This window comes from Geotrypetes seraphini, chromosome 4, assembly GCF_902459505.1.
Source record: "Geotrypetes seraphini chromosome 4, aGeoSer1.1, whole genome shotgun sequence".
NCBI classification, from domain to species: Eukaryota; Metazoa; Chordata; class Amphibia; order Gymnophiona; family Dermophiidae; genus Geotrypetes; species Geotrypetes seraphini.
In genome coordinates this window covers 161,560,336-161,585,872 of record NC_047087.1, presented here as the reverse complement: position 1 = coordinate 161,585,872, position 25,537 = coordinate 161,560,336, and the positions used below count along the sequence as shown (strand labels likewise).

The 25,537-nt window shown below is 46.3% G+C and overlaps 1 protein-coding gene across 8 annotated transcripts in view; it reads left to right on the top strand.

The window, feature by feature from the left end:
* The window catches only part of CENPT (centromere protein T), an 822,208-nt gene that overhangs the window by 593,463 nt on the left and 203,208 nt on the right, over window positions 1-25,537 (top strand). For all 8 annotated transcript variants that reach the window (XM_033941803.1, XM_033941802.1, XM_033941796.1 and 5 more), the window contains one exon: window positions 6,476-6,733. In XM_033941803.1, the coding sequence (XP_033797694.1) occupies window positions 6,476-6,733 (258 nt within the window). The remainder of the gene's footprint in view (window positions 1-6,475; window positions 6,734-25,537) is intronic.

Below are 25,537 nucleotides of genomic sequence, written 5' to 3'. Positions count from 1 at the left end.
AGTGGATTATGTAGCTGATACCTTATAAGACATCTTGAAAGTCTCTGCTAAGCTTTCCACCTATTCTGTTTCAGCTAGCAGGATGCTCTAGATCTGGTAGTGATCTGGCAATTGGTCTTCTAAAACAACCTGGAGCCAGTTGCCCTTTAAGGAACAGCTGGTGTTCGGCTAGGGTCTAGAAGACCTATGGCCAGTGTGCAGGATCGCAAGCTCAAATCACTGACTGTGAATAGATCCTAACCTTCCAGAGATTCAGGGCAATCTATTTTTTGGCCCTTCAGGAGCTCCCATCCGTACTCTGGTCCATCCACAGGCTGTCTGCCAGACCGCGATTCGGCATTTCTCGACATCAGCCATCCACGGGGCTTTGTACAACGGCTCCTGCAAAGAAGCATTTCTGATGCCAGGCCAGTGTCGCCTTCCCCCCCTCCTCACCCCGCAAATCGGGGGCAGTTGTCAGCTTTTCTGACGGAATGGCATGCCATTACCTCTGATTGCTGGATATTGGAGGTTCTCGGGGATGACTATAAATTCTAGTTTTTCTGTCCTCTGACCAAGTATTTTCTAGATTTCCTAGCGGGCTGTCCTGGGAAGGTGGTTCATATGCAGGCCACAGTCTGCAGATTATGCGATATTGCGGCCATAGAACACGTTCCAGAGCAAGTGTTGGGCGCTTGGAGATAGTTCATATATTTCATTGTTCCAAAGAAAGGCTCCAACAATTGGAGACCATTTCTAGACCTCAAGGTGGTCCATGTGGCAATGAAAGTGCTTCACCTCCACATGGAGATGGTGCACTTAGTGATAGCATCGGTAGCACCGGGGGAGTTTCTAGCTTCCCTTGATCTGATGGAGGCATCTCTACATTCCTATTATCCAGACCACCGGAGGTTCCATATCTTGGGGCAACGTTTCCAGTTTGCAGCAATGCCATTTAGGTTGGCAACAGCACCCAGGACCTTCACCAAAGTGATGGTGGTGTCAGTGGCTGCCCTGGATGTCCTGGTTCACCTGTATCTGGATGACTGGTTGAGCAGAGCTCCCTCACAGCCTGAAGGGCATCAGGATGTTTATCAGGTGGTGCAGTTACTGCAGTGCCTGGGCTGGGTGATCAACTTCAGGAAGAGTCATCTCAAGCCGATGCAGGATCTGGAATTCCCGTCAGGAGAAGCTTCGACAGGTTATCAGGGTCCTTCTGGCCACTCCGGTCCCAATGGCATGGCTGTACTTCCGGTTTCTGGGGACCATGGTGGCAACGATCGATGTGATTCCTTGGGCAAAAGACCAGTTGCGTCCGCTGCAGGGATGCACTGCTTTCATGCTAGAACCCCCTGCAGGACTCATTGCATGCACTCCTGCCCTGGACGACAGTTGCACAGAACAGTCTTGCATTGTGGTTGCGACCCCTTGCTATCTACAAATGCAAGTATCAAAGACTGGGGAGCAGTGTGTATGATCAACCCTGTTCAGGACCCAGTGAGCAGCCTCAAAGTGCAAGTGCTCCATCAATCGCTTGGAGCTTCGGGCTATTCGATTGGCTCTTCTCCAGTTTGTCTCTGTCATTGAGCCGTTCATGTCTTCTCAGACAGTGCCACAGTGGTGGCTTTTGTCAATCGGCGGGGGGGGGCTGAGGGGTTCTTTCTGAGCATGGAGGCTCATCTTCTCTTCTGGTGGGCGTAGAGACATCTTGTGGCACTGTCAGCAGTGCATGTGGCAGTAGTGGACAACATTCAAGTGGATTTTCTCAATCAGACTCTGGACCCCGGAGAGTGGTCTCTATTTCAAAGATCATTCAATTGTATTGTAAATCAGTGGGGGCATCCCAGGTTCAATCTCATGATGAGTGCAGCCAACAAGAAAACAGATCAGTTCTTCAGTCGCTGTCACAAGGCCGGCAGCGAAGACTAGGATGCACTGGTGCAGACCTGTCCACGGGAAGGTCTACCTTATGTATTCCCTCTGTGGCTCATGATAGGGCAACTGATTAGACAGATAGTAGCCCATGTAGGTCCATTGATCCTGATCACATCCAATTCGCCGAGGCAGACATGGTATGCCAACTTGGTTCAGCTTCAAAAGGATTGGGGGCTCTGACTACCTTGTCATTCTCGCCCCCTCACGCAGCATCTGATCATGGACTGGACTGGTTTGGTCTTATGGCATGGCTCTTGAGCGCAGGGCTTGACTAGCTGGGGCTATTCTTTGACTGTAATTGCCATGTTTCTACTCAGCAAAAGGAAATCCACAGTGGCTGCCTATATGAAGGCTTGGAAATGTTATCAGACCTGGTGTGGCCTGCAACAGTGGACCCGGTTGCTCCATTGGTCCCTCGGGTCCTGGAGTTCCTGCAGGATGGCTTGAAGAAGAGTCTAGTGGTAGCTTCACTTCAGGTGCAGATGGCTGGTTTTTTGTGTATGAGCCCTCCTGTGAGGGGCACCTTGGCACATCATCCAGACGTGGCTCGTTTTCTGTGGGGCGCTCTGCGGCTTAGGCCTCTGTTGCGACTTCCCTGTCCAACTCGGAATCTTAACCTGGTTCTCCGTTCTTTTGCTGGTTCGCTGTATGATCCTCTGGAGCAGGCATCCTATATGGATCTCAAGATCAAGACAGTCTTCCTGGTGGCTATTACCTCAGCCCAGGGTTTCGGAGCTTCAGGCTCTTTCCTGCCAGGATCCTTTTCTGCATATTAAAGATTTCAGTGTGATGCTGAGCACTGTTCCTTTCTTCCCAAAGTGGTTTCTATTTTCCATGTGAATCAGGAAGTCCGCCTTCCTGTTTTTGCTAACTAAACTAAACTAAACTAAATCTTGGGTTTATATACCGCATCATCTCCGCAGATGGAGCTCGACACGGTTTACATGGTTAGGGAAGGAACGGAACTCCAGTGGAATTATATAAGTAAGAGAGGAGAGAGGTTAGGTGTAAGAGTGCCAGGAAAGGGACGGGGTTACGTTTTGGAGAAGAGCCAGGTCTTCAGATGCTTACGGAATGGTAGAAGGGGGCTCAAATTGCGGAGAGGGGAAGGGAGACTGTTCCAGAGCTGAGCGATTCTGAAAGGGAGGGAAGAGCCAAGTTTACCAACAAGGGAGATGCCTTTTAAGGAGGGGTAGGATAGTTTTAATTTTTGCGTGGATCTAGTGGAGGTTGGATTTGAGGAATTCCAGGATAGAGGGATAAAAGGAGGAAGGATACCATGGAGGATCTTGAAGGTTAGGCAGGCACATTTAAAGTGGACCCTGGAAATAACGGGAAGCCAGTGGAGTTTGGATAGGAGCGGTGAGACATGGTCAAATTTACTTTTTGAGAAGATAAGTTTGGCCGCGGTGTTCTGGATTAGTTGGAGTCTGTGAAGGCTTTTCTTTGTTACGCTTAGGTAAATGGAATTGCAATAATCCAATCTGGAAAGGATAATGGATTGTACGAGGACGGCAAAGTGTTTTTGGTGGAAGCAGGACCTCACTTTCCTCAGCATGTGAAGGCTGCAAAAGCATTTTTTTATCAGGGAGTTGAGGTGGTCATTGAAGGATAATGATGATTCTATGGTGATGCCCAGAACTTTGCTAGAGAACTCCAACTGTAGAGAGGAACCTGTGGGCAGTGGGATGGAAGTGGGTAATTGATCAAGTTTGGGGCCGAGCCATAGTAGTTTGGTTTTGGACTCGTTCAATTTCATTTGTACAGTGTGAGCCCAGGATTGAAGGTTGGTTATGCAAGAAGAAATGTTAGCTGCGAGATTGGTGAGGTTCGCGTCGGTCTCGATGAGGACCAGGATATCGTCGGCGTAAGTGTAGAGTGTTTCTAGGGGGGATAGGTGGAGAAGATTCAGGGAGGACATATAAATGTTGAAGAGGATGGGAGATAGGGGGGAGCCTTGTGGGACTCCACAAGTCGGTTTCCATAGGGAGGAGGAGGAACCATGTTTGGTGACGGTGTAAGAGCGAGAACGTAAGAAGTTCGAGAACCAGTCAAGGACTGTAGAACTGATGCCTATCTCGGAGAGTAGAAAGATTAGAATGTCATGGTGGACAACGTCAAAGGCAGCAGAGAGGTCTAATTGAAGGAGAACGGCAAATTTTTTGTGAGAATGAAATTGTTGGATCTTCGAGATTAGGGAGGCCAGGAGGGTTTCGGTACTGAAGTTGGGTCTGAAGCCGTATTGATAGGGTAGGAGGATAGAGAATCTTTCCAGGTAGGCTGAGAGTTGGGAGGAGACGATGGACTCTAGCAATTTGGTTAGGAGCGGAATGTTTGCTATTGGGCGATAATTGGATGGGGAGGAGGGGTCTAGGTCAGCTTTCTTCAGTAGGGGGGTCAGTGCAATGCGTCCCATTTCAGGGGAGAAGAGGCCCGATAATAGGGCAGAATTTATGAGTATAGTGAGAGAAGAGATGGCCTGTGCGGGTATTTTCTCAAATAGATAGGATGGGAATGGGTCCAAGGTGCAGTTACAGGATTTCAGTTTCAGGCAGAGTTTGAGGACCTGAGAATCGGATACTTGCTCAAAGGTGGTCCAGGATCTATTGACTGGGACGGGGGTGGGGACCTTTGTAGTAGGATCGGGGGAGGCGGGCACCAGAGGATTGTAGGAGACTGCAGGAGGGAAGGAGCTTCTCAAGGCGGTGACCTTTTCATTGAAGAAGTTTGCTAGTAGATCCACTGATGGGGAGGAGGGAAGAATAGAAGGGTTGGTGTTGGGAGTTAAGGAGCGCCAGATATTGAACAGCATACTATTCTGGTTTTTTGATCTGGAGATCTTGTCACCATAGAAGTCTTTCCTAGCTCTTTTGAGTGTATTGTTGTAGAATTTAATGTTGACTCTCCAGATTTGTTTATCTGCGGGGGATTTAGATTTTTTCCAGATGCGTTCCAGGGATCAACATTTTTGTTTTAGCACCCTGTGTTGTGGGAGGAACCAGGGGGCCTTACGGGAGTAGGAGATGGTTTTGGTGGAAAGCGGGGCGAGAGATTGGTAGGTGGATTCTGAGAGAGTGGTCCAAGTGTGCCAGTTGGTTGCAGAATCTGATGGCTTAGGCTTGGATGAGAGATTGTCAAGAAATTTGGACCAGAACTGATCACTTGAAATTTTCTTGCGGAAAGTAATGGACTTAGAGGACTGAGGAGAGGTTCCAAGGTGAGACATGAAGATGGGGAGACAGAAGGTTCCTAGGAAGTGGTCGGACCAGGGAACGTGGTCCCAATGGATGTCATCGGTTGAGGTTTTGTAATCCGTGAGATCGAGGAAGCTGATGAGATCTAGTGAGTGGCCTTTTTCATGGGTTGGAGAGGAGGAAGTAGGACCTGGTTTGAGGAAGTAGGACCAGGTGTTCTAGTCCTTGGATGTGTGCAGGATCTTGTTGCAGTACTTGGAGGTCACCAACAAATTTCGCTTCTCTGTTCTGGCAGGTCCTGCCCACTAGGATAGGCCAATTTCTAAGACCGCCCTTTCCATCCATATGGCCATTTTTGCGGCTTACATGGCTGCTGGGAATAAGTCCCCCCTCTCAGTGCGGACTCATTCTACCAGAGGTGTTTTGTCCTCTTGGGCATAGTCGTCGGCTATTTCTCTGAAAGAGATATGGAAGGCTACTATCTTATTCTCCTTGCATATGTTCACCAAGTTTTACAGGGTCGATGTGACAGCCAAGCAGGATGCGTCTTTTGGTGGTTCTGTTTTGGTGGTGGTCTCATCAGTCTCACCCTGAATTTTTGAGATTGCTCTGTTATGTCCCACTGGTCCCAGAATAAAGTGGGATTGTACAAGAGTGAAAGATTATGTTTTTACCTTTGCTAATTTCATTCTTGTAAATCTTCACTTTATTCCGGGAACCCGCCCTATACCTTGCTGATTTGCCAATTGTCTGACTTTACATATACTGGTAAGCTGGATTTCTGTTTTCTGAACAGCCTTTATAAGAGTATCATCAGAATGGGCTGAGCACTTCGTTTTGGGAGGTTCTTTGTTTAGGTGCCCCCTTCTGATAGTGCAGGCTGTGCCTCCTTGTAGCACTGTTTTGTTGTTCAGGTTTCTAATGTTTTATGACCTGTTCTCTCATTTTCATTATTGCATTTGTTGATAGCATTTGTCGGGGAGTGTCCCCGTTCCCCTTTCTCTTTTATTCTTATCCTCTAAAGAAGTTCACAGGGACAGTGATGCGGTAAGAGGGGTTTAAGCCTCTGAAGTTTGAGGCTTCATTCAAAGTCCTGGAGAGTGGAGTGAAATAACCCACCAGTACTGGAATAAAGTGTGGATTTACAATAAAGAAGATTTGCAAAGGTAAGAACCTAATCTTTTGATCCCTATCCATCCATGTGATCGTGAAGACTAGACTGAGAAAAAATCTTAAAATTGCAATAAACACTGACCCAATGTTTGTAGGATATAAATGTGATGGATCATGGTTTCTATGTCCATCTTGGAATGACTGTATGAACACAATGATGACACATTTCCACCCTTTTCCCTGTGTCCATATAGTATTTCAGAGATCTGAGGACTCCATTGATGTGGGCAGTCACACTCTTACTACATTCCCTTTGCTTCTGGAAGAAGTCTCTGGAATAACCATTAACAAAACTGCAGGGTCTGTGTTACCAGGGCCTGAGGTTGGAGCAGAAGCAGAAGAAAATAATGTGTTCTCAGAGAACGATAGATGGCAGGAGGAGGAGGATGATAACAAGATGGAGTTACCTGAGACTGATCAGATCACAGGGAATGCAGGATCTTCAACTGGAGGTAAGAAATAAATAAATGAAATCCAAATGAAATCTATTAGTCTTTTGGATTCTTTAAACAGAGTCTTAATTCTGCTTTGGATTATGTAAGTCATGGTGATGAGTTTCACCAGGGCTCTTATTCTGAATGCTTTAAATTATTATAGAGGGAAAGCTATTCAATATGTGTAACCAGCTGAGCTTCACAGAGAATTAACTTTTCCAGTGCAATAGATGTGTCATTCTGTACAAACATGTAATTTCCCATTCCCGCTAGCTCTGCAGAAGGAATCAACTCTGGAATTTTATTGTAATTCTCTTACTTCACTGCCACCAACAGTTTTGTCCTGCATACTAGCCGGCAGGAATGTTTTGGTTCTGCTCTCCCTTTTTCTTTATTTTTTTTCCAGTGTTTTTCAGTTATTTTCACCAGTTTCAGTGCTTGGAGCTTTCCATCTTCAAGATCAACTCTTCCTGCATGGAGAAGAAACAGACTGAGGTCTGCAGCTGACAGGTACCTGTTGGCCAGGCCACAAAAGTGTCTTTGGAGCTCAGAGCCATCCCCGCTTACTGTCCTTTATCTACTGCTGAGCAGGGGTTTGAGCGCAGGCTGTTAGGCCTCCATAGGAGACTCAGTGGTGTCTTGCAGGGTGCCGGCTGTATTTTTGTCTCCCCACCCTTTCCGTTAGCACACGTGAAGCCAAGCACCACACGCGGTGCCGAGCATCGGGAGAGAGGAGGAGAGGCGGTAGAAAGAAGAAGGAGGAGGCAGAATCGATCAACCTACCAGCTGGGGAGAGAGCCAAAGAAGCAGGCTAGGCAGAGAAGACCAGGAAGCTTGGGGCAGGCAAGAGTAAGCTCCGCCCACCCCCACCGGCAGAAGCAGCGCCGAACTCCCCCTTAAAAGGGGAGGGGCCAACGGCATGCGGCAAAGGCGCTCACCTTAGCGAGAGCGCCTTTGCGAAGGGCCGAGTCACCAGCTCAAAGACACCTGGGAGGCAGCAAGGTAAGAACATAGCTAACACAACTGAACTAACAAGCTAGAAGGCAGACTAACAAGATAGAAGACAGACTGAGCTAACAAGCCAGAAGGCAGACCAACTAGCACACAGTTAGCGACAGTAAACACCCAGCAGAGACACATAGCCAGCACAGACAGCGCCCAACGGAAGCACAAAGCCAAACCAAAGACAAGCTCAGGAATGGCAGGGAAGACTAGAAGCACCAAGACTACAATCAAAATCAGTGTTCCAGCTGCCGAAGAGATCCAGATGAAGACCACAGTCTCCGTGCAGACCGAAGAGGACTCCCCCCCCCCCCCCCCGATGGACGACGGAGGTCTCCATGCAGACCGAAGCTAAGCCCCAGCTGAAGACATCGGTCTCTGCAGTCAAGAACACACCCAGCAACGGCCCAACGGAGACATCATGCAAGAACTGACGAGCCTGAGGGAAGAAGTGCGGCGGCTAAGAAGTATCCGGGAAAGCGAGGCGTTCATTGATGAAGTCCTCCAAGAACTGTCTCAAGACTCCGAGTAAGTGCACGAAGACAGGTCCATCTTCGAGACACCCGCACCGACCAGGTATGCAGCATTGGAAGTAACAACTGGGGTACAAGAAGAGACTCGAGACGATGACACCTGGCAACTAGTCACCTCTGCAAGCAAACACAGAAGGTGGTCCTCTTCGCTATCTTCATACAAGCACAGCAACCTCACACCGACACCACAAATCACCCTGAGCAACAGATTTCAACTCCTACAAGAAGGACCCGCCAACGGAACTCAGGAGGATATTCAGGAAGACATCCAGAAGTCGACCTCAACTCAAGAAGCAACGAATCAGCACCCTCCCAAGAAGCGCAGAGTGGTTGTCACTGGGGACTCCCTTCCGCGGGGAACCGAGGGTCCGGTATGCAGATCAGATCTACAATCAAGAGAGGTCTGCTGTCTACCAGGAGCCAGGATCCGGGATGTGACCAACTGCGTAGGAAAAATTATCAAGCCCCAAGATCACTACCTGATGCTTCTCATCCATGTTAGAACAAACGACACAGCCAGGAACTCACCAGAGAAGATACCGGAAGACTTTAGAGCCCTAGGGGAGAAGCTGAAGCAGATGGAAGCACAGGTAGTTTTCTCCTCCATCCTACCAATAAGAGACAAGGGAAGAGCTAGAGAAGAACAGATCCAGAGGACAAACGAATGGCTACGGGGATGGTGCAAAGAAATTAACTTTGGCTTCTTTTACCACAGAGAGGTACTGCAGGGACCAGATGAGCTACACCTAACCAGAAGAGAGAAGAACGTCCTGGGAAGACGTCTAGTTCACCTGCTCCGGAAAGCTTTAAACTAGCTGAGCTGGGGGAGGGTATCCACTCTCACACTAGTAGGGTAAGTAACTCCATCTTGGAGCCTGAGGTAAGTAATCACGTGAGTACTGATAGGGATATTGAAAGGGACACAGGCAACACTAAGAGCGGCAAAGGCATGATTGAGGGGGACAAACTATCTAAGACAGAAAACATTCAATGCATACAGAAAGAATGGACGGCCATGTATGCTAATGCTTATAGCTTGGGCAATAAAATTCTGGAACTGGAAACAGAAATAAGAAACGCCGACCTTGATATGGTGGCGATATCAGAAACGTGGTTCTTGGAGTCCCACGGATGGGATATGGTTATACCAGGATATAACTTACTCCGTCACGACAGACAAGGCAAATCAGGAGGAGGAGTAGCTCTTTACATTAGAGAGGACATCAAAGTTACTAAAATCACAGACATAAAGTATACAGGAAAATTCCTCTGAGTGAACCTTGCCAGGAGCAACAACAAATGCCTGTATCTTGGTGTTGTGTATAGACCACCAAGACAAAAGGACGATGCAGACCAAGAACTAATTGAAGACATTGAGACCATCACACTGCAAGGTGAGACAGTGCTGTTGGGAGACTTCAATATGCCTGATGTGGAATGAAACAAACTTTTCGCCACAACCAGCGGCAGCAAAAGGCTACTAACCTCCATACGAGGAGCACACCTCAAACAGATGGTGTTTGAACCCACCAGGGATCAGGCGATCCTGGACCTGCTGATCACCAACGAGGACAGTGTCACAGAGGTGTTGGTGGGAGAAGCTTTGGCCTCCAGCGACCACAACATGGTATGGTTTCACCTAAAGAAAGGAACCACTAGGTCAAATACTTCAACTAAGGTCCTAAATTTTAAAGGAACTGACTTTCAGTGCATGGGGGACTATGTCTACAAAGCGCTGCAAAACCAGAGCACAACGGACAGTGTGATGGCACTATGGTTGGCTCTGAAATCCACCCTGCAAGAAGCAACCAACATTTACATAAAATCCGCAAGCAAAAGGCGCAGAAAAAATAGACCACAGTAGTTCTCTGCAGAGATCTCAGAACTAGAAAAGCAAAAGAAGAAAGTATTCGTAACCTACAAGCAATCGCAAAAGCCTGAAGCTAAAGAAACCTATCTGGCAAAATCTAGAAATGTTAAGACGGCAGTCAGGGAGGCCAAACTCCGGATGGAGGAAAATATAGCAAGACAGGCGTTTTGTTTTGTTTTAATTTCTTTATTCATTTTTAAACTTACATCAAGTGTACAGTAAATATCAACCAAATATAATACATCACTTGAAAAATTTTCAATATCATACACCAAGAAGATTTAGCCCCACCCCCTCCCAAATTCATATACAACTAATATATACCACATGAAAATAATATCTTACGACAATCATCTAATGGAAAAACAAGAAATCCCCCCCCCCCTAATCCACATGTGTATTAAGATTGGGAAAAGAGTAACTTATTCATTACTATAATTTAATAAAGGTCCCCACACATCCTTAAATTTATAGCAAGACAGGTTAAAAAAGGGGATAAATCCTTTTTTAAGTACATTAGCGACAGGAAGAAGAACTCAAGTGGTATTGTGTGCCTAAAAAAACTTGACGGTAACTTCGTGGACTCGGACGTAGACAAAGCAGAACTACTCAATAACTACTTTTGCTCAGTATTCACCCACGAAGCGCCAGGATCTGGATCTCAGCTACAGACAAAGGGGTGCTCAGAGGACCCATTCTGAGACTTTGCATTTACTGCGGGCAATGTCTACCACGAGCTATCAAAGCTAAAAGTGAACAAAGCTATGGGCCCAGATAATCTACACCCAGAGTACTTCGGGAATTGAGAGATGTCCTAGCAGAACCGTTAGCCGAGCTTTTTAATCTTTCCCTAAGCAAGGGAAAAGTTCCCTTGGACTGGAAAACTGCCAACAATATTCTGCTCCATAAAAAGGGATGCAGGTCAGAGGCCGAAAATTATAGACCAGTGAGTATCACATCAATAGTATGTAAACTTATGGAAACATTGATCAAAAACAGATTGGACACGTTTCTGGATGACGAAAGACTAAGGGATCCCCACCAACATGGCTTTACTAAATGAAGGTCTTGTCCATCCAATCTGATAAACTTCTTTGACTGGGTGACAAAAAAACTGGATAAGGGAGTGTCCCTGGACATCATGTATTTAGACTTCAGTATGGCTTTTGATAGTGTCCCACACCGGAGGTTATTGAACAAAATGAACGCGATGGGTCTTGGAGAAAGGCTAACAGCATGGGTAGAAGACTGGCTTAGCGGCAGACTTCAAAGGGTGATGGTGAATGGTACTCCCTCAAACATGTCGGAAGTGACCAGTGGAGTACCGCAGGGCTCGGGCTTGGGCCCAATACTATTCAATATCTTTGTAAGGGATCTGCCTCAGGGACTTTGAGGCAAAATTACATTATTCGTTGATGATGCTAAACTATGCAACGTTGTGGGCAGCACAGCAGAACCTAACAGCACAACCATGCCCGACACCATGGAACAGGACCTACTTTTACTAGAACAATGGGCCAGTACTTGGCAACTGAATTTTAATGCCAAAAAATGTAAGGTAATGCAACTTGGTAACGGAAATCCATGCAGAACGTACACCCTGAATGGTGAAAACCTAACAAGAACTGCAGCAGAACGGGACTTGGGAGTAATCATCCGGGATGATATGAAAGTTGCCAATCAGGTGGAGAAAGCATCAACAAAGGCTAGACAAATGCTGGGATGCATAAGAAGAAGCTTTATCAGCCGAAAGCCTGAAGTTATACTGCCGTTATACAGATCCATGGTGAGACCTCACCTGGAGTACTGTGTTCAGTTTTGGAGGCCACATTATCAAAAGGATGTGAAGAGAATGGAGTTGATTCAGCGAATGGCCACTAGGATGGTTTCAGGACTCAAGAATCTCCCATACAAAGAACGTCTGAACAGGCTGCATTTATATTCTCTCGAAGAGCGCAGAGAAAGGGGGGACTTGATAGAAACATTTAAATACGTCACGGGCCACATTGAGGTGGAGGAAGAAATCTTTTGTCCTACAGGTCCCACGGCGACAAGAAGGCACCCGCTAAAACTCAGGGGGGGAAGATTTCATGGGGACACCAGGAAATACTTCTTCACCAAAAGGGTAATTAATCGATGGAATGGTCTTCCATGTCAGGTAGTTGAGGCCAGTACCACGCTCGACTTCAAGGGACGATGGAACCGTCTGGTGGGGTCGCTCCAGAGGAATGCTTAAAAGATGGATTCTCGAGAAGGGAGGGTTCTTGAGTGGGCAGACTTGTTGGGCCGTCGGCCCTTTTCTGCCGTCATACTCTGTGTTTCTATGTTTCTATCCTTTGGTTCATGGGTGTGGAGGTACGGTCAGACATTGAGTCTGGCAGCCCACAGATCAGCAGTGGATAGGAACTTCCAGCAAGAGGCAGTGATTTCTTCTCCTTATCTAGCTACTTTACAGAGCTGAGGCAGGCTACAGCACTTTTCTAGCACAGGTCACAGTGAGTAAGGCTGTTAAAGCCTATGAGGTGAATTATGGAAGGGTCTGAATTTCCAATTTCAGGTTTTGGTCATTTCTGCATGTTCCCCTATGTGCTTCCTCAAAAAATCCTAAATTCACTGGGTTTTGACCTTTTGCACCAAAATCCTGATGCCTACCATCTTGGATTTTTAGTGATCTTTTTTTAAAAAGTTTCCTACAGCTCCAAATCAATTATTTTTGCCTCAAAACATGTTGGGATTGTGTCCTTGAATTCTTTTACCACTAATCCATGGCAGGAATGCGCAAATTTTGCACCTCAGGAACATCCATGCGCCATGTGTGAAGCTGCATGGGAAGGAGAGGCAGGAGCTTCTGGCTTAGCCTCTCCTTTGCTTTCTTGGCTTGAGGAAAAGGCAGCTATAGCCCACTGGGGCAGGCATTTCTCTTCTCTGATCTCAGAAACAGTGGCCATCCCGTGCAGAAGAGCATGGAAGCCGCAGAGACCAAGAAATGCAAATTAGAGTGAGACTATGCAGAGTGAGACTATGCGCTCTGGTACAGCTTTTTCTTCCCAATTCATCAATTTAATATGGATAGCTTTTCAGGAGAGTGATTCTCCTAAAGCTCAGACCTCCCACGCAGCCCTTCAGGGGATATCTGCCTCATAGTCTGACACTGCCCAGTCCTTGGGAGACCTGTTTGCAAGGGATACAAATGATGATGAGTCGCACTGCCCTTATTGTCTGCAGGCTGGTGCCTTAGACCCTATTATGGCCTTGTATTCTGGGGATGTTCCCATGGTCCTGTGCTGTTTGTACTGAATCTACCTGCTGTGAACCGCCTAGAACTCCCTGGGTATGGCGGTATTCAAAATAAAAATTATTATTATTATTATTAAACCCCACAGTCCTGCCAGATCTTATTTCTGAGTCTTTGAACTGAATTTTCTCCCAGCCAGTTTCTTCTACTTCCTCTTCCCTAATGTGTGGAGTTAGGGTTCAGTTTATGGTATTTCCCTGGCATCTGGACATTAATATTTTAATTACAAAGTAGTGGGATTCTTCTGAGGGGTCTCTCAAGGTAGCGAGAGCCATGTCTTGCCTGTATCCTATGGCACAAGAGTGCCAGCAGCTGTTTGCTCAGCCTAAAGTGGTTCTTTGGTTGTACCTCCCTTCCCAGTGAGGGCGGTATGATGCTCAAAGATATGCAGGACTGCCACTGCATTGATGTGGTTCTCAAAAGACTCTTCGTGGTGTTGACTTTGGGAGTCATAGCAGCCTCAGCCGCATCTTTTATAACATGTGCCTGCCTTTCTAGGTTACGTACTTTGGACAGTGACGAAGCTGAGCTAGTTCCTCAACTTTTATCTGAAATTGATTGTGGCTGACATTATTTGTATCACAAGTAGGATGTCAGCTTATACTATTTCTGCTTGCAGAATGCTCTGGATCAATCAATGGGCTTGATATTCCACCTTTATAACTACTCTAAGCAGACTCCCTTTTAAGTGGCAGTTGTATTTGGGAAAGGACTGGATGATCTCATGAACTGTGTGATGAACTGTCGTCCCAAGACTTTACCGGACAGCAGGCCCAGAACCTCTAGAGCACAGGTGTCAAAGTCGGTCCTCGAGGGCCGGAATCCAGTCTGGTTTTCAGGATTTCCCCAATGAATATGCATGAGATCTATGTGCATGCACTGCTTTCAATGCATATTCATTGGGGAAATCCTGAAAACCCGACTGAATTACGGCCCTCGAGGAGGGACTTTGACACCCCTGCTCTAGAGGCTCAGGGTGTTCTAATTTTTGTGGCTTCTGGAGATCTCAACAGTATTCCAATTCCACTTTGCTGAAGTTCTCCCAGATCTCTAGGGAGAGGTTTTATGGTGCCCAGTTTTCAGCACCCTGGGCTGCTTCCACCTCTATGCCATGTTAGATGCCAGGTTAGAAGAGGTCCCTCTCATAATTGAGGGCCTCCTGTCAACGTTTCTTCCAACCTAGATTCAGATTACCTCCGATTGTTAGGTTCTGGAAATCTTCCAGACCAGATACAAGCTGGAATTTACCAGACCTCTGATGGATTAGTTTGTGGACCTCCACAGGGTGAATGGAAAAGGCGGTCAAGGTTCAAGCCACTGTGAAGAGATTGCTTGATATCCAGGCCTTAGAGTCTGTGCTGCTTGGGTTCCAGCAGATAGACCATATACTTTATTGTGCCAAAGAAAGGCTTCGAAGATTGCAGACCCATTCTGGACCTTGCTTAAATGCAGCACTCAGGGTTCCGCGCTTTCGTATGGAGACTGGTCATAGTGGCACTGTCTCCGAGAGAATTCCTGGCCTCTCTGGATTTGACAGAGGCCTACTTGCATATTCTCATTTTCCAAGACCACAGGAAATTTCTCAGGAATATATCAGTTCTCAGCTTTACCCTTTGGCCTAGCGATGGCTCCTGAAACTTTCACCAAGGTTATGGTGGTGGTGGCAGCCTACCTGTGCAGGATGGGGTTGTAAGTTTATCCCTACCTAAACAACTAGCTGATCCGGGCCCCCTCGTTTGCCAAGGGTTGGCGTACAGTAGATCAGGTGATGAGAGTCCTAGAGACCTGGGTTGAATGGTGAATTATCGCAAGATCCATTTGATGCCGACTCAATCCTTGGAGAACCTGTGAGTCTTGTTTGACATGGCAGACGGAAGTGTCTACTTTCCAGAGGCATGCAGACAGAAGCTTTGCTCACAGATATTGTGCCTTCTAGCCAAGTCAGCTCCTTCGGTGTCGGACTTCAAGTCCTGGGTTCAATGGCAGCCACAATATATGTGGTCACTTCCACTCTTCTCCAATCTAAGAAGCTGACTACAATCTCAGCCTACGCTAAGGTGTGGAAGACTTTTCAGCATTGGTGCATCCAAGAGCGGGTGGAGCTGTTTTCAGCTCCTGTTTTGGTGGGGTTAACTTTTCTCCAAGCTGGCCTTGACAAGGGACTCACCGTGGTTTCCCTTTGGGTCCAAGTTGTGGGTCTCTCTTGTTTCAGGGCTCGCGACTACAGACCTATGCTGTTATCTCATCTGAACATTGCCAGATTTCTGAAGGGTGCTCTCCGCCTCAGATCTCCGATCAAACCACAGATCTTAACGTGGTTCTACAGAGTCTCACCCAAACCCCATTCAAGCCTCTGGAAGAGGCATCCCTACTTGATTTGATGCTAAAGCTTGTCTTTTTGTTAGCTGTGACCTCAGTGAGACAAGTTTTGGAGCTCCAGGCTCTTTCTTGTAGAGACACGTTCCGTAAAATCTTGGAGACTGGAGTCTCTTTTCGTACTGTTCCTTCTTTTCTGCCGAAGGTTGTTTTGGCAAGAAGTCTGTTTACCTGTCTTCTATTCTACAGGTTCACCTGTCTTCCATTCTACAGGTTCATATTTTGCAGAAGTTAGACATGAGGAGAGTGCTTCTTCAATAACTAGAAGTCACCAAAGAGTTTAAACTCTGACCATCTGTTTGTGCTGACTCATGTGACTAAGCAAGGCTTCCAAGGCCACAATTTCCAGATAGATCTGTAAAACCATTTAATCGGCCTACATTGTTGGAAATAGTCCCCTGTTTCTGTTAAGGCACATTTGACTAGAAGAATTGTAGAGCTGCAACTTCATCAACTTTACACACATTTGCAAAGTTTTACAGGTTGGACATGGTGGCAAAAGAGGACTCTGCCTTTGGCTCTTTGGTGTTAACAGGCTGTTGCAGTCAACCTGCCCTAGTTGTCTGGGACTTCTTTTGTACGTCTCACTTGTCCAGAATGACACACCTATTGCACTGGGAACAGAGATTATGTTCTTACCTTGATAATATATTTTCCAGTAGATAGATGACAATCTGGACACCCCCTCCCTGCCTTGCCCTTCCTGCGCCTACCTACTGTCTCATTCTGTTTGTTCTTTTCGAAGTATGTATCTTGGATGCTGGTCAGCCCTTTGGGCCATGAAGAAGTGTATATAGTATGTTTTCGGCATCTACAGGGGTACTTACCTGAGCTCCTTTGATGCTTTTGTTGGGTTTGGTTACTTTCCACTTGTTAATGTGTTGTTAGAGCAGAACTTTTATGTGCTTGGGAAGTTTTCCCTTTTTTCCTTACTTCACTTGTTCTCAGAGGTAGAAAATGACACAGTAATTGTTTCCTGCAGTAAGCCATGCCGGCTCTCATTTCCTCTTCTTTCCACCTTTGCTGATACATGGATTACGTCTGGTCTGGGCTTCCACAATGTTATTTTTAAATAGCATCCATGCCTGGTTTACAGTCCTAACCTTTGCAACTGATCCTTTTAGCTTTTTTTTAACCATTTTCCTCATTTTATCATAGTCGCCCTTTTGAAAATTAAATGCCTATATAGTAGATTTCTTTTGTGATGTCACTCCCAGTATCAGCTCAAATTTGATCACATTATGATCACTGTTTCCCAACGGACTCAACACAGTTAACTCCTGTACTATCTTGGATGTATCTTTATTTATTCATTTTTCTATACCGTTCTCCTAGGAGACCCATTCTAGATGGCTAAGTCTCTACTACTATATTTATTAAGGAAACAGACAGAAGCTCTCTTTTGAATTTTCATAGTATGCATCCCTTTCCTATGAAGACTAGTCCCGTATGCTCAATTTTTAAGATATTGCCGCATTTGCAGTACTAATCAGGAATATCTAACACAGGCTGAAGGACTTAAAGAAAAATTTGAGGAGTGTGGATATCCAAAGCCTCTTGTCAATAAAGCGGCTAATCGGGCGTTTTTCAACCCCAGGGATCAGCTGTTGCAGTATAATGCAGTACAACAACACAATGATGTGATACCATTTGTCTCTAAATTTACCAACCATTCCAGGCAGATTCAGAGAATTGTTCAATCCCATCTGAAGATCTTGCAGGTCCATCCCTGCTATGCCACTACCCGATTCCTGTTTGCTTTTGGAATAAATACTAACCTATCCAACTTGCTGAGTCCTAATGAATTGAAGCCTCTCAGTGCTGATGTGCCAGAAACTGTAGGTGGGCATTTAAGATATGGCAGGTGTATAATGTGTCAAGCTATGATGGAAGTTCAGACTTTTGTGCATCCTAAAACTATGCAGTCATTTCCTCTGAAAGACAATACCTCATGTCTGACTATAGGAGTTGTGTATGTGATCCAATGCCCCTGTGGTCTGTTGTACGTGAGGCAAACTTCTAGAGCAGGTGTGCACAACTTCAGCCCTCACCAGGCCAGGTTTTCAGGATTTCCCAAATGAATATGCATGAGATCAATATGCATACAGTGGAAGCAGTGCAGGCAAATAGATCTCATGCAAATTCACTGGGGAAATCTTAAAAACCCGACTGGATTCGGCCGTCGAGGGCCGGAGTTGTGCACTCCTGGTCTAGAGTGTTTTAAGATATGTCTGCTGGAACGTCATTCTTGCCTGACCATGAAGCAAATGGACGAACCCTTGGTTGCCCACTGTACTCAACTGAAATATGACTTTTTTTCTTTGAGATGTTGTGTGCTGGAACATTGTCCTAGACCTATCAGGAAAGGGGATTGACGATGTCTCCTTCGTCAGAAGGAGCAATGCTGGATATTCGATGTTGAGCCTTGTGGCTTGAATGCACGGGTAGAATGGGCTGCCTTTTTTTGAAGTATTGATGAATCCTTTTGATTTGCTATTGCCTATTTGTTCATTGGCTGTGCCCCGATGTAAGCGGAGTCTACTCAGCTTTGTCTTTCATCAGACATTGGAGTTTGTGATCCCCAGCACCATTGTGTATGCACGATTTGTGAGTTTGTGAAGTTATTGCATTAGTTGTGACAATATTTGGACTTGACAAAGTAAGACCCCTGACGCAGCTTCGGCGAAACAAGGAAGTTCCCTGTCGTGTGCTGTCTTACATGAGGATTACGGCACAAGTGGTATTTTTTGACTAGAAGCTAAGTATGTGCTTTTCCTTTGCCTTTAAGTTGCTGGATCTGTGCTTTATATGGTATCTTGAATTTGCACTGCAATTTGAAAATCTTTGACCCTACATAATTTGAGTGGAGGACGCTGCCGCAGACATAAGATTGATTGATTATTTTGATTTGTGAAAGTGGAGTTTTTTGAGCCCATGAACCCGAACTGAGGCTTTTTCTCCACTTTCTTTTCGTTTTCATGTCCTTATGTTTTTCTTTGATGTGTGAATGTGCTGCGGAGTGATGTTCCTCTAAATATTGTATAGATTATTGTAGGTTTGTAGTTGATTGCAGGGGGGTTCTTTATATTTGTTTCTTTAGAGTATGAGTTTTACAGACTTAGTGATTGAACATACTCTCTCCTAGTATTTTGATAATTGAAATCACCCATTATTATACTGTTGCCCAGTTCTCCATCTTCCCTAATCTCTGAATACATTTATTCATCTGTCTGCTGATTATGTCCTGGGGGATGGTAGTTTAACCCTAACTTTATATTTCTTCCCTTCACACATGGAATTTCTATCCTTATGGATTCCACACTGCTATTACCATACGTCATGCAGAATGTTTATTTTATTTTATTTGATTCATAAGAACATAAGCAGTGCCTCCGCCGGGTCAGACCATAGGTCCATCCCGCCCGGCAGTCCGCCCCTGCGGCAGCCCAAGAGGTCACGACCTGTCTGAATCACCAGAAGGGGCCCCCTTGCCACCTTGGTTTCTCATTGAAGTCCTATTTTCCCATCGAAGTCCTAACCCTCCGGCCTTGCACATGCACGACCTGCTTGGCTTTCTATACTATACTTATTACCTGTTTAGTTTTCTATACTTGTGTTACATCCCAGCACTTCTCTCAGTATCCCACGATCCCTTTATCCCTCAGGAATCCGTCCAAACCCTGTTTGAATCCCTGCACCGTACTCTGCCTGGTCACTTCCTCCGATAGCGCATTCCAAGTGTCCACGACCCTTTGGGTGAAGAAAAACTTCCTCACATTTGTTTTGAACCTATCTCCCTTCAGTTTCTCCGAATGCCCCCTCGTACCTGTTGTCCCCCTCAGTCTGAAGAATCTGTCCCTATCCACCCTCTCTATGCCCCTCATGATCTTGAAGGTCTCTATCATATCTCCCCTGAGCCTCCTTTTTTCCAGAGAGAAGAGCCCCAGCCTATCCAACCTCTCAGCGTATGGGCAGTGTTCCAGCCCTCTTACCAGTTTCGTTGCTCTCCTTTGGACTCTCTCAAGTACCGCCATGTCCTTCTTGAGGTGCGGCGACCAATATTGAATGCAGTATTCCAGATGTGGACGCACCATCGCTCGATACAATGGCATGATGACTTCCTGCGTCCTGGTTGTTATGCCCCTCTTTATGATGCCCAGCATCCTGTTGGCTTTTTTTGAGGCTGCTGCGCACTGTGCAGATGGCTTCAGTGATGCATCCACCAGTACACCCAAGTCTCTCTCGAGTCTGCTGTCTCCCAACAATGCCCCCCCCCCAATTTGTAGTTGAACAACGGGTTCTTTTTCCCTATATGCATGACCTTGCATTTTTCCACTTTAAAGCGCATTTGCCATTTGTTTGCCCAGTCTTCCAGCTTGTCCAGGTCCCTTTGCAGGTCCTCACACTCCTCCCTGGACCTAACTCTGCCGCACAGTTTGGTATCGTCTGCAAATTTTATAACCTCGCACTTTGCCTCCTTTTCCAGGTCATTGATAAATATGTTGAAGAATAACGGCCCCAGCACCGATCCCTGTGGCACACTGCTCGTGACTCCCCGCCAGTCAGAATATTGGCCCTTTACTCCGACCCTCTGCAGTCTACCGGACAACCAGTGCTTGATCCATCTGTGCACATCCCCTCCCACCCCGTGGTTCCACAGCTTCCTAAGTGGAGTGCCGCAGGGCTCGGTCTTGGGCCCGATTCTATTCAACTTATTCATAAGAGATATTACCCGAGGACTTAGAGGAAAGGTATCAATGTTCGCCGACGACGCCAAACTTTGCAACATAGTAGGTAAAAGCATTTTACCTGATAATATGACGCAAGATCTACTACTGCTTGAACGGTGGTCAGCAACATGGCAACTAGGCTTCAATGCTAAAAAGTGTAAGGTAATGCACCTGGGTAAGAAAAACCCGCACAGAACTTACATACTAAATGGTGAGACCTTGGCCAGGACCACGACGGAACGTGATCTAGGGGTGATCATTAGTGATGACATGAAGGTTGCAAATCAAGTGGAGAAAGCTACTTCCAAGGCAAGGCAAATGATGGGTTGTATTCGTAGAGGTTTTGTCAGCAGGAGACCTGAAGTTATGATGCCGCTGTACAGGTCCATGGTGAGGCCTCACTTGGAGTATTGCGTTCAATTCTGGAGACCACACTACCGGAAGGATGTGCAGAGAATCGAGTCGGTTCAGCGAATGGCCACAAAGATGGTCTGGGGGCTCAAGGATCTCACGTATGAAGAAAGACTGAATAAACTGAGGCTGTACTCACTTGAGGAACGAAGAGAGAGGGGTGATATGATTGAAACATTTAAGTACATCACGGGCCGTATCGAGTCGGAAGAAGATATCTTTTACTTCATGGGACCCTCGACCACCAGGGGGCATCCGCTAAAAATCAGGGGAGGGAAGTTCCATAGCGATTCCAGAAAATACTTCTTCACTGAAAGAGTGGTGGATCATTGGAACAAACTCCCACTGCAGGTGATTGAGGCCAACAGCGTGTTGGACTTTAAGAGAAGATGGGATATTCACAGGGGATCCCTAGGGGAGTGAAACCAGAGGGCGGGTATTTGGAATGGGCAGACTTGGTGGGCTATAGCCCTTTTCTGCCGTCTTTTTCTATGTTTCTATGTTTCTAAGCAGCCTTTCATGTGGCACCTTGTCGAAAGCCTTTTGAAAATCGAGGTAAATGATGTCTATGGGTTCCCCATTGTCCACCCGACTGCTTATTCCCTCAAAGAAGTACAGAAGGTTCATTAGGCACGACCTTCCCTTACAGAATCCGTGCTGGCTTGTTCTCAGTAGGCCATTCCTCTCGATGTGTTCGCAAATGCCGTCCTTGATCATAGCTTCCACCATCTTCCCTATAATTGAAGTCAGGCTCACCGGCCTGTAGTTCCCGGGGTCACCCCTTGATTCAATTCCCTCTAACACATCGTGCAACCCCACTCCAATTTGATCTACTCTATAATTTGTACCGAAGTGTCCCATTGATATACTGCCTTTCAATGGTTAGAGGTTTATATATTATATACAGGTACTCATTTTATACCTGGGGCAGTAGAGGTTTAAAAGACTTGCCTACAGCCACAAGGAGCTGCAGTAGGAATTGATGCCCTCTGGGGTTCTCCTGGTTCTCAGCCCACTATACTAACCATTAGGCTACTCATCAAGTCCCTGACTGTCATAAATAAGTTAAGTGAATGTGCACAGTGCCAAAAAAATTTCATGATTTTTGCATAATGGGTCCTGTATTGAAGTAGCCTTCCAGCTATCTTCCAGTCTTTTCATTTTCCAAGATTAAAAGTTTTGCTTTTTGCTGACCCACAGTTTCTGAGGAAAATGTTATTATTTCTGGGTTTTCTGCCCAAACTGCTTTAGATAACTGGGTGCCACATGTTAGAGCGCATGTTGAGGAGAACTGAATGTTCAATGTTAGGCATACTCATTCCATGCCAATAGTATAAGTGAGTTCCATCTAAAGACTAAAGATTATACACAACTTATGAAGGGATCCTGAAAAGTTCCCAGTACAACCAAAAAGGTAGTGACATGGAGCTATGAAACTTAATATTCAACCCTAAGTTCAACACACTTGGCACATTGTGTTATAAAGTTTCTGTAATCTTTCCAAAAAATACTCTGTCTGGTCATTGAAATACTGCTCCACTGCTGCAGTCACCTTCGAATCACTCAAAAATTGCCACCCTTTCAAACTCTTTTAAGATTTGGAAACAGAAAATAGTCAGATGGAACAAGATCTGGTGAGTAGGGTGGCTGGTGTATGCACTGAAACTCCAACTGCATCTAAACATACATCGTTTTGCCAGGCTTGTAAGCCAGTGCATTCTATTGCAAAAAGAAAACTCCTTTCCACAGCTTCCCTCTTCTTTTTTCTTCCAGTTCTTCCTTTAATTGGCACAGCAAGTTACAGTAGTATTATGCATTAACTGTTTGACCCGTTGGAAGATAGTCATTATATCACTTTCCTGATACCAAAACACTGTGGTTATGACCTTTACTGTTGACTTTTGGTCTTGAATTTCCTTGGCCTTGGAAAACTTGAGTTCCGCCATTGCATGGACTGTTCGTTTGTCTCAGGATGATAGTGGTGTAACCATGTTTCATAAACAGTAACTAGTAATTCCAAAAAGTTGGCACCAGCTTGCTGAAAATGCTGCAAAATCAACTTGGAAGTATCCATTCAACATCATTGCTCATCAGTATTGTAACATTTGGGCACCCAGCTGCTCGTACATTATATACCCAACATGTTCTCTGGATATCTGTAGAGTGTCAGTGGCTTTGCTCTTATGGCATTGCTATTCAGCGGGAAGCATTAGAATGCAAAGGCTATTCTGATGTTGTCATTTCTACACTTCTGAAATCTAAGGAAATCAACTACTATGTCTGCCTACGTGTGACCAGGAGAATGTGGAGACATATTCTACTCCTGTTTCTGTAATGCTAGCCTTTTCTATAGGTGGGCCTTGTCAAGGGCCTCACTGTGGCTTCTCTTTCTGTCCAAGTCGCTGAACTCCCTTGTTTCAGAGCCTGGGACCATAGTCCTTCACTTGCGTCTCACTCCAATCCAACCGCCATTCCCTTCATGGGATCTTATCTGGGTTTTGTCTGGCCTCACCAAGGTTCCGTTTGAGCCTCTGAAAGACGCTTCTCTCTTGGACCTCTTGGACCAGGCAGTTTTCCTGTTGCCGTTACCTCAGCAAGACACGTCTCAGAACTCCAAGCTCTGTCTTGTAGAGAGCCTTTCTTGAGGATCTCTCTCCGCACAGTTCCTTCCTTTCTGTCAAAGGTGGTATCGGCATTTCATGTGACTCAGGAAGTGCGTTTGCCTGTTTTTAAGCCTATTGGTTCTAGGAAACAGGACTGCATTTTGTGGAACTTGGATGTCCACAGAGTTCTTCTGTATTATGCAGAGGCTTCACCTCTGACCATCTTTTTGTGCTGACTCATTCTAAGTGGAGCACTACTGCTTCCAAGGCCCCTATTTCCAGATGGAATTCATCAGCTTACATTCTGTGTGGTATACAGTCTCCTGTTTCTGTTAAGGTGCATTCTACCAGGGGAATGGCCTCATCGTGGGCCGAGGCTAAAGTAATCTTTCCCATGGAGATTTGTAGGGCAGCTACTGGGTCTACTCTGCACATGTTTGCCAAATTCTACAGAGTGGATGTTGCGGCAAGACAAGACTCTGCTTTTGGTACTTAGGTCTTGAGGTCTAGCTTTTTGGGACTGCTTTGTACGTCCCACTTGTCTAAAATTTCTCACCTATTGCACTGGAAAAATAAATTGTCCTTACCTTGATAATATATTTTATCCCAGGACAAGCAGGCAGCATATTCTTGACTGATGGGTGATGGCACCGACGGAGCCCCGATACGGACAATTTTAGAGTGATTGCACTCTAAGAACTTAGAAAGTTCTAGCTAGGCCGCACCGCGCGTGCGCGAGTGCCTTCCCGCCCGATGGAGGCGCACGATCCCCAGTTTCTTAGTTTCGGCGGAGCTAAGAAGACGCGTGTTTTCCAACGGCTGTTGGAAAATCCTTTTTTTCGCCTTCCCGCTCGCGTATTTTTCCTCGTGAAACTGTAAACGTTCTTTTTTTCTTTTCTTTTCTAGTTAAAAAAACCCACAAAAAACCCAAAAAGTCCATTTTTTTTTACTTTTTTCGGTCAGCCCCAGCGGGGCCTGTTGGCACCATCGAAGCCTCGGGCTTCGATTTTGCTACTGCTGTTTTTCCCTTCATGCCCCCTTCACCGGGTTTTAAAAAGTGTCAGCGGTGTGCACGCCCTATTTCTTTATCCGACTCGCACAAGTGGTGCCTTCAGTGCTTGGGTCCAGACCATAGGGCTGCGACGTGCACCCACTGTGCTTCTCTTCAAAAGAGAACTTTGAAGAATCGCCAGATTCAGCAGCAGCTTCTTTTTGGTGCCGCTATGGAAGTTCCACTGGCATCGACTCCGACATCAGCAACTTCCTCCAAGTCGGTACCGGCGCTTTCGACACCGCAAGATACATCTTCGGTGTCGCACCCCACAGGTAAGCCGGCTAAGAAGCCATCCCCTACAGTTCTCGGCCCGCCACTCGAACATGCAGTGAGCCAAGTCCTGCAGAATGCGCGCCGGCCTCGTAAACGCTCCGCTCCCATAGAGGTTTCTGCCTCTTCATCGGCATTGACTTCGCCTGAGCGTCGAGCTGCACCGCAGGTACCGAGCAAGAAAAAAGCGGTACCGGTGCCATCGGGACCATTTCTGGATGAGCGCATAGCATCCATTCTCCAGGTCCAACTTAAGGAGCAGTTACAGCACCTTCTCCCGGCTCTTTTAACTCCGACCCTTCCAGAGTCGGTACCCACTGAGCCTGCGGTACCGATCGTCGAACAGCCTATTTTGTCGGCATCGATGTTATCGGCACCGCTTAAATCTGCCTCTTCCATGTCTATGCCTGTTCTGTCGGCAGAACCTAAGTCTCTACGTCAAGCTGTTCATTCAGTCTCTGAGCCGGTACCGCCTTCGGACACACGTACCGCTTTACTTTCACCCGGTACGGTGTCGATGCGTTCTGGCAAATCGGTACGTAAAACCAGACATACCGAATCCTCTACTCCTTTGTCTCAGGGCCGCCTCCCATCGGTACGTGACTCTGATTTATGGGATGATTCAGAGGACCCCCTCGGTACCGATGATGACCTTTCATCGGATGAGGCTGACCCATC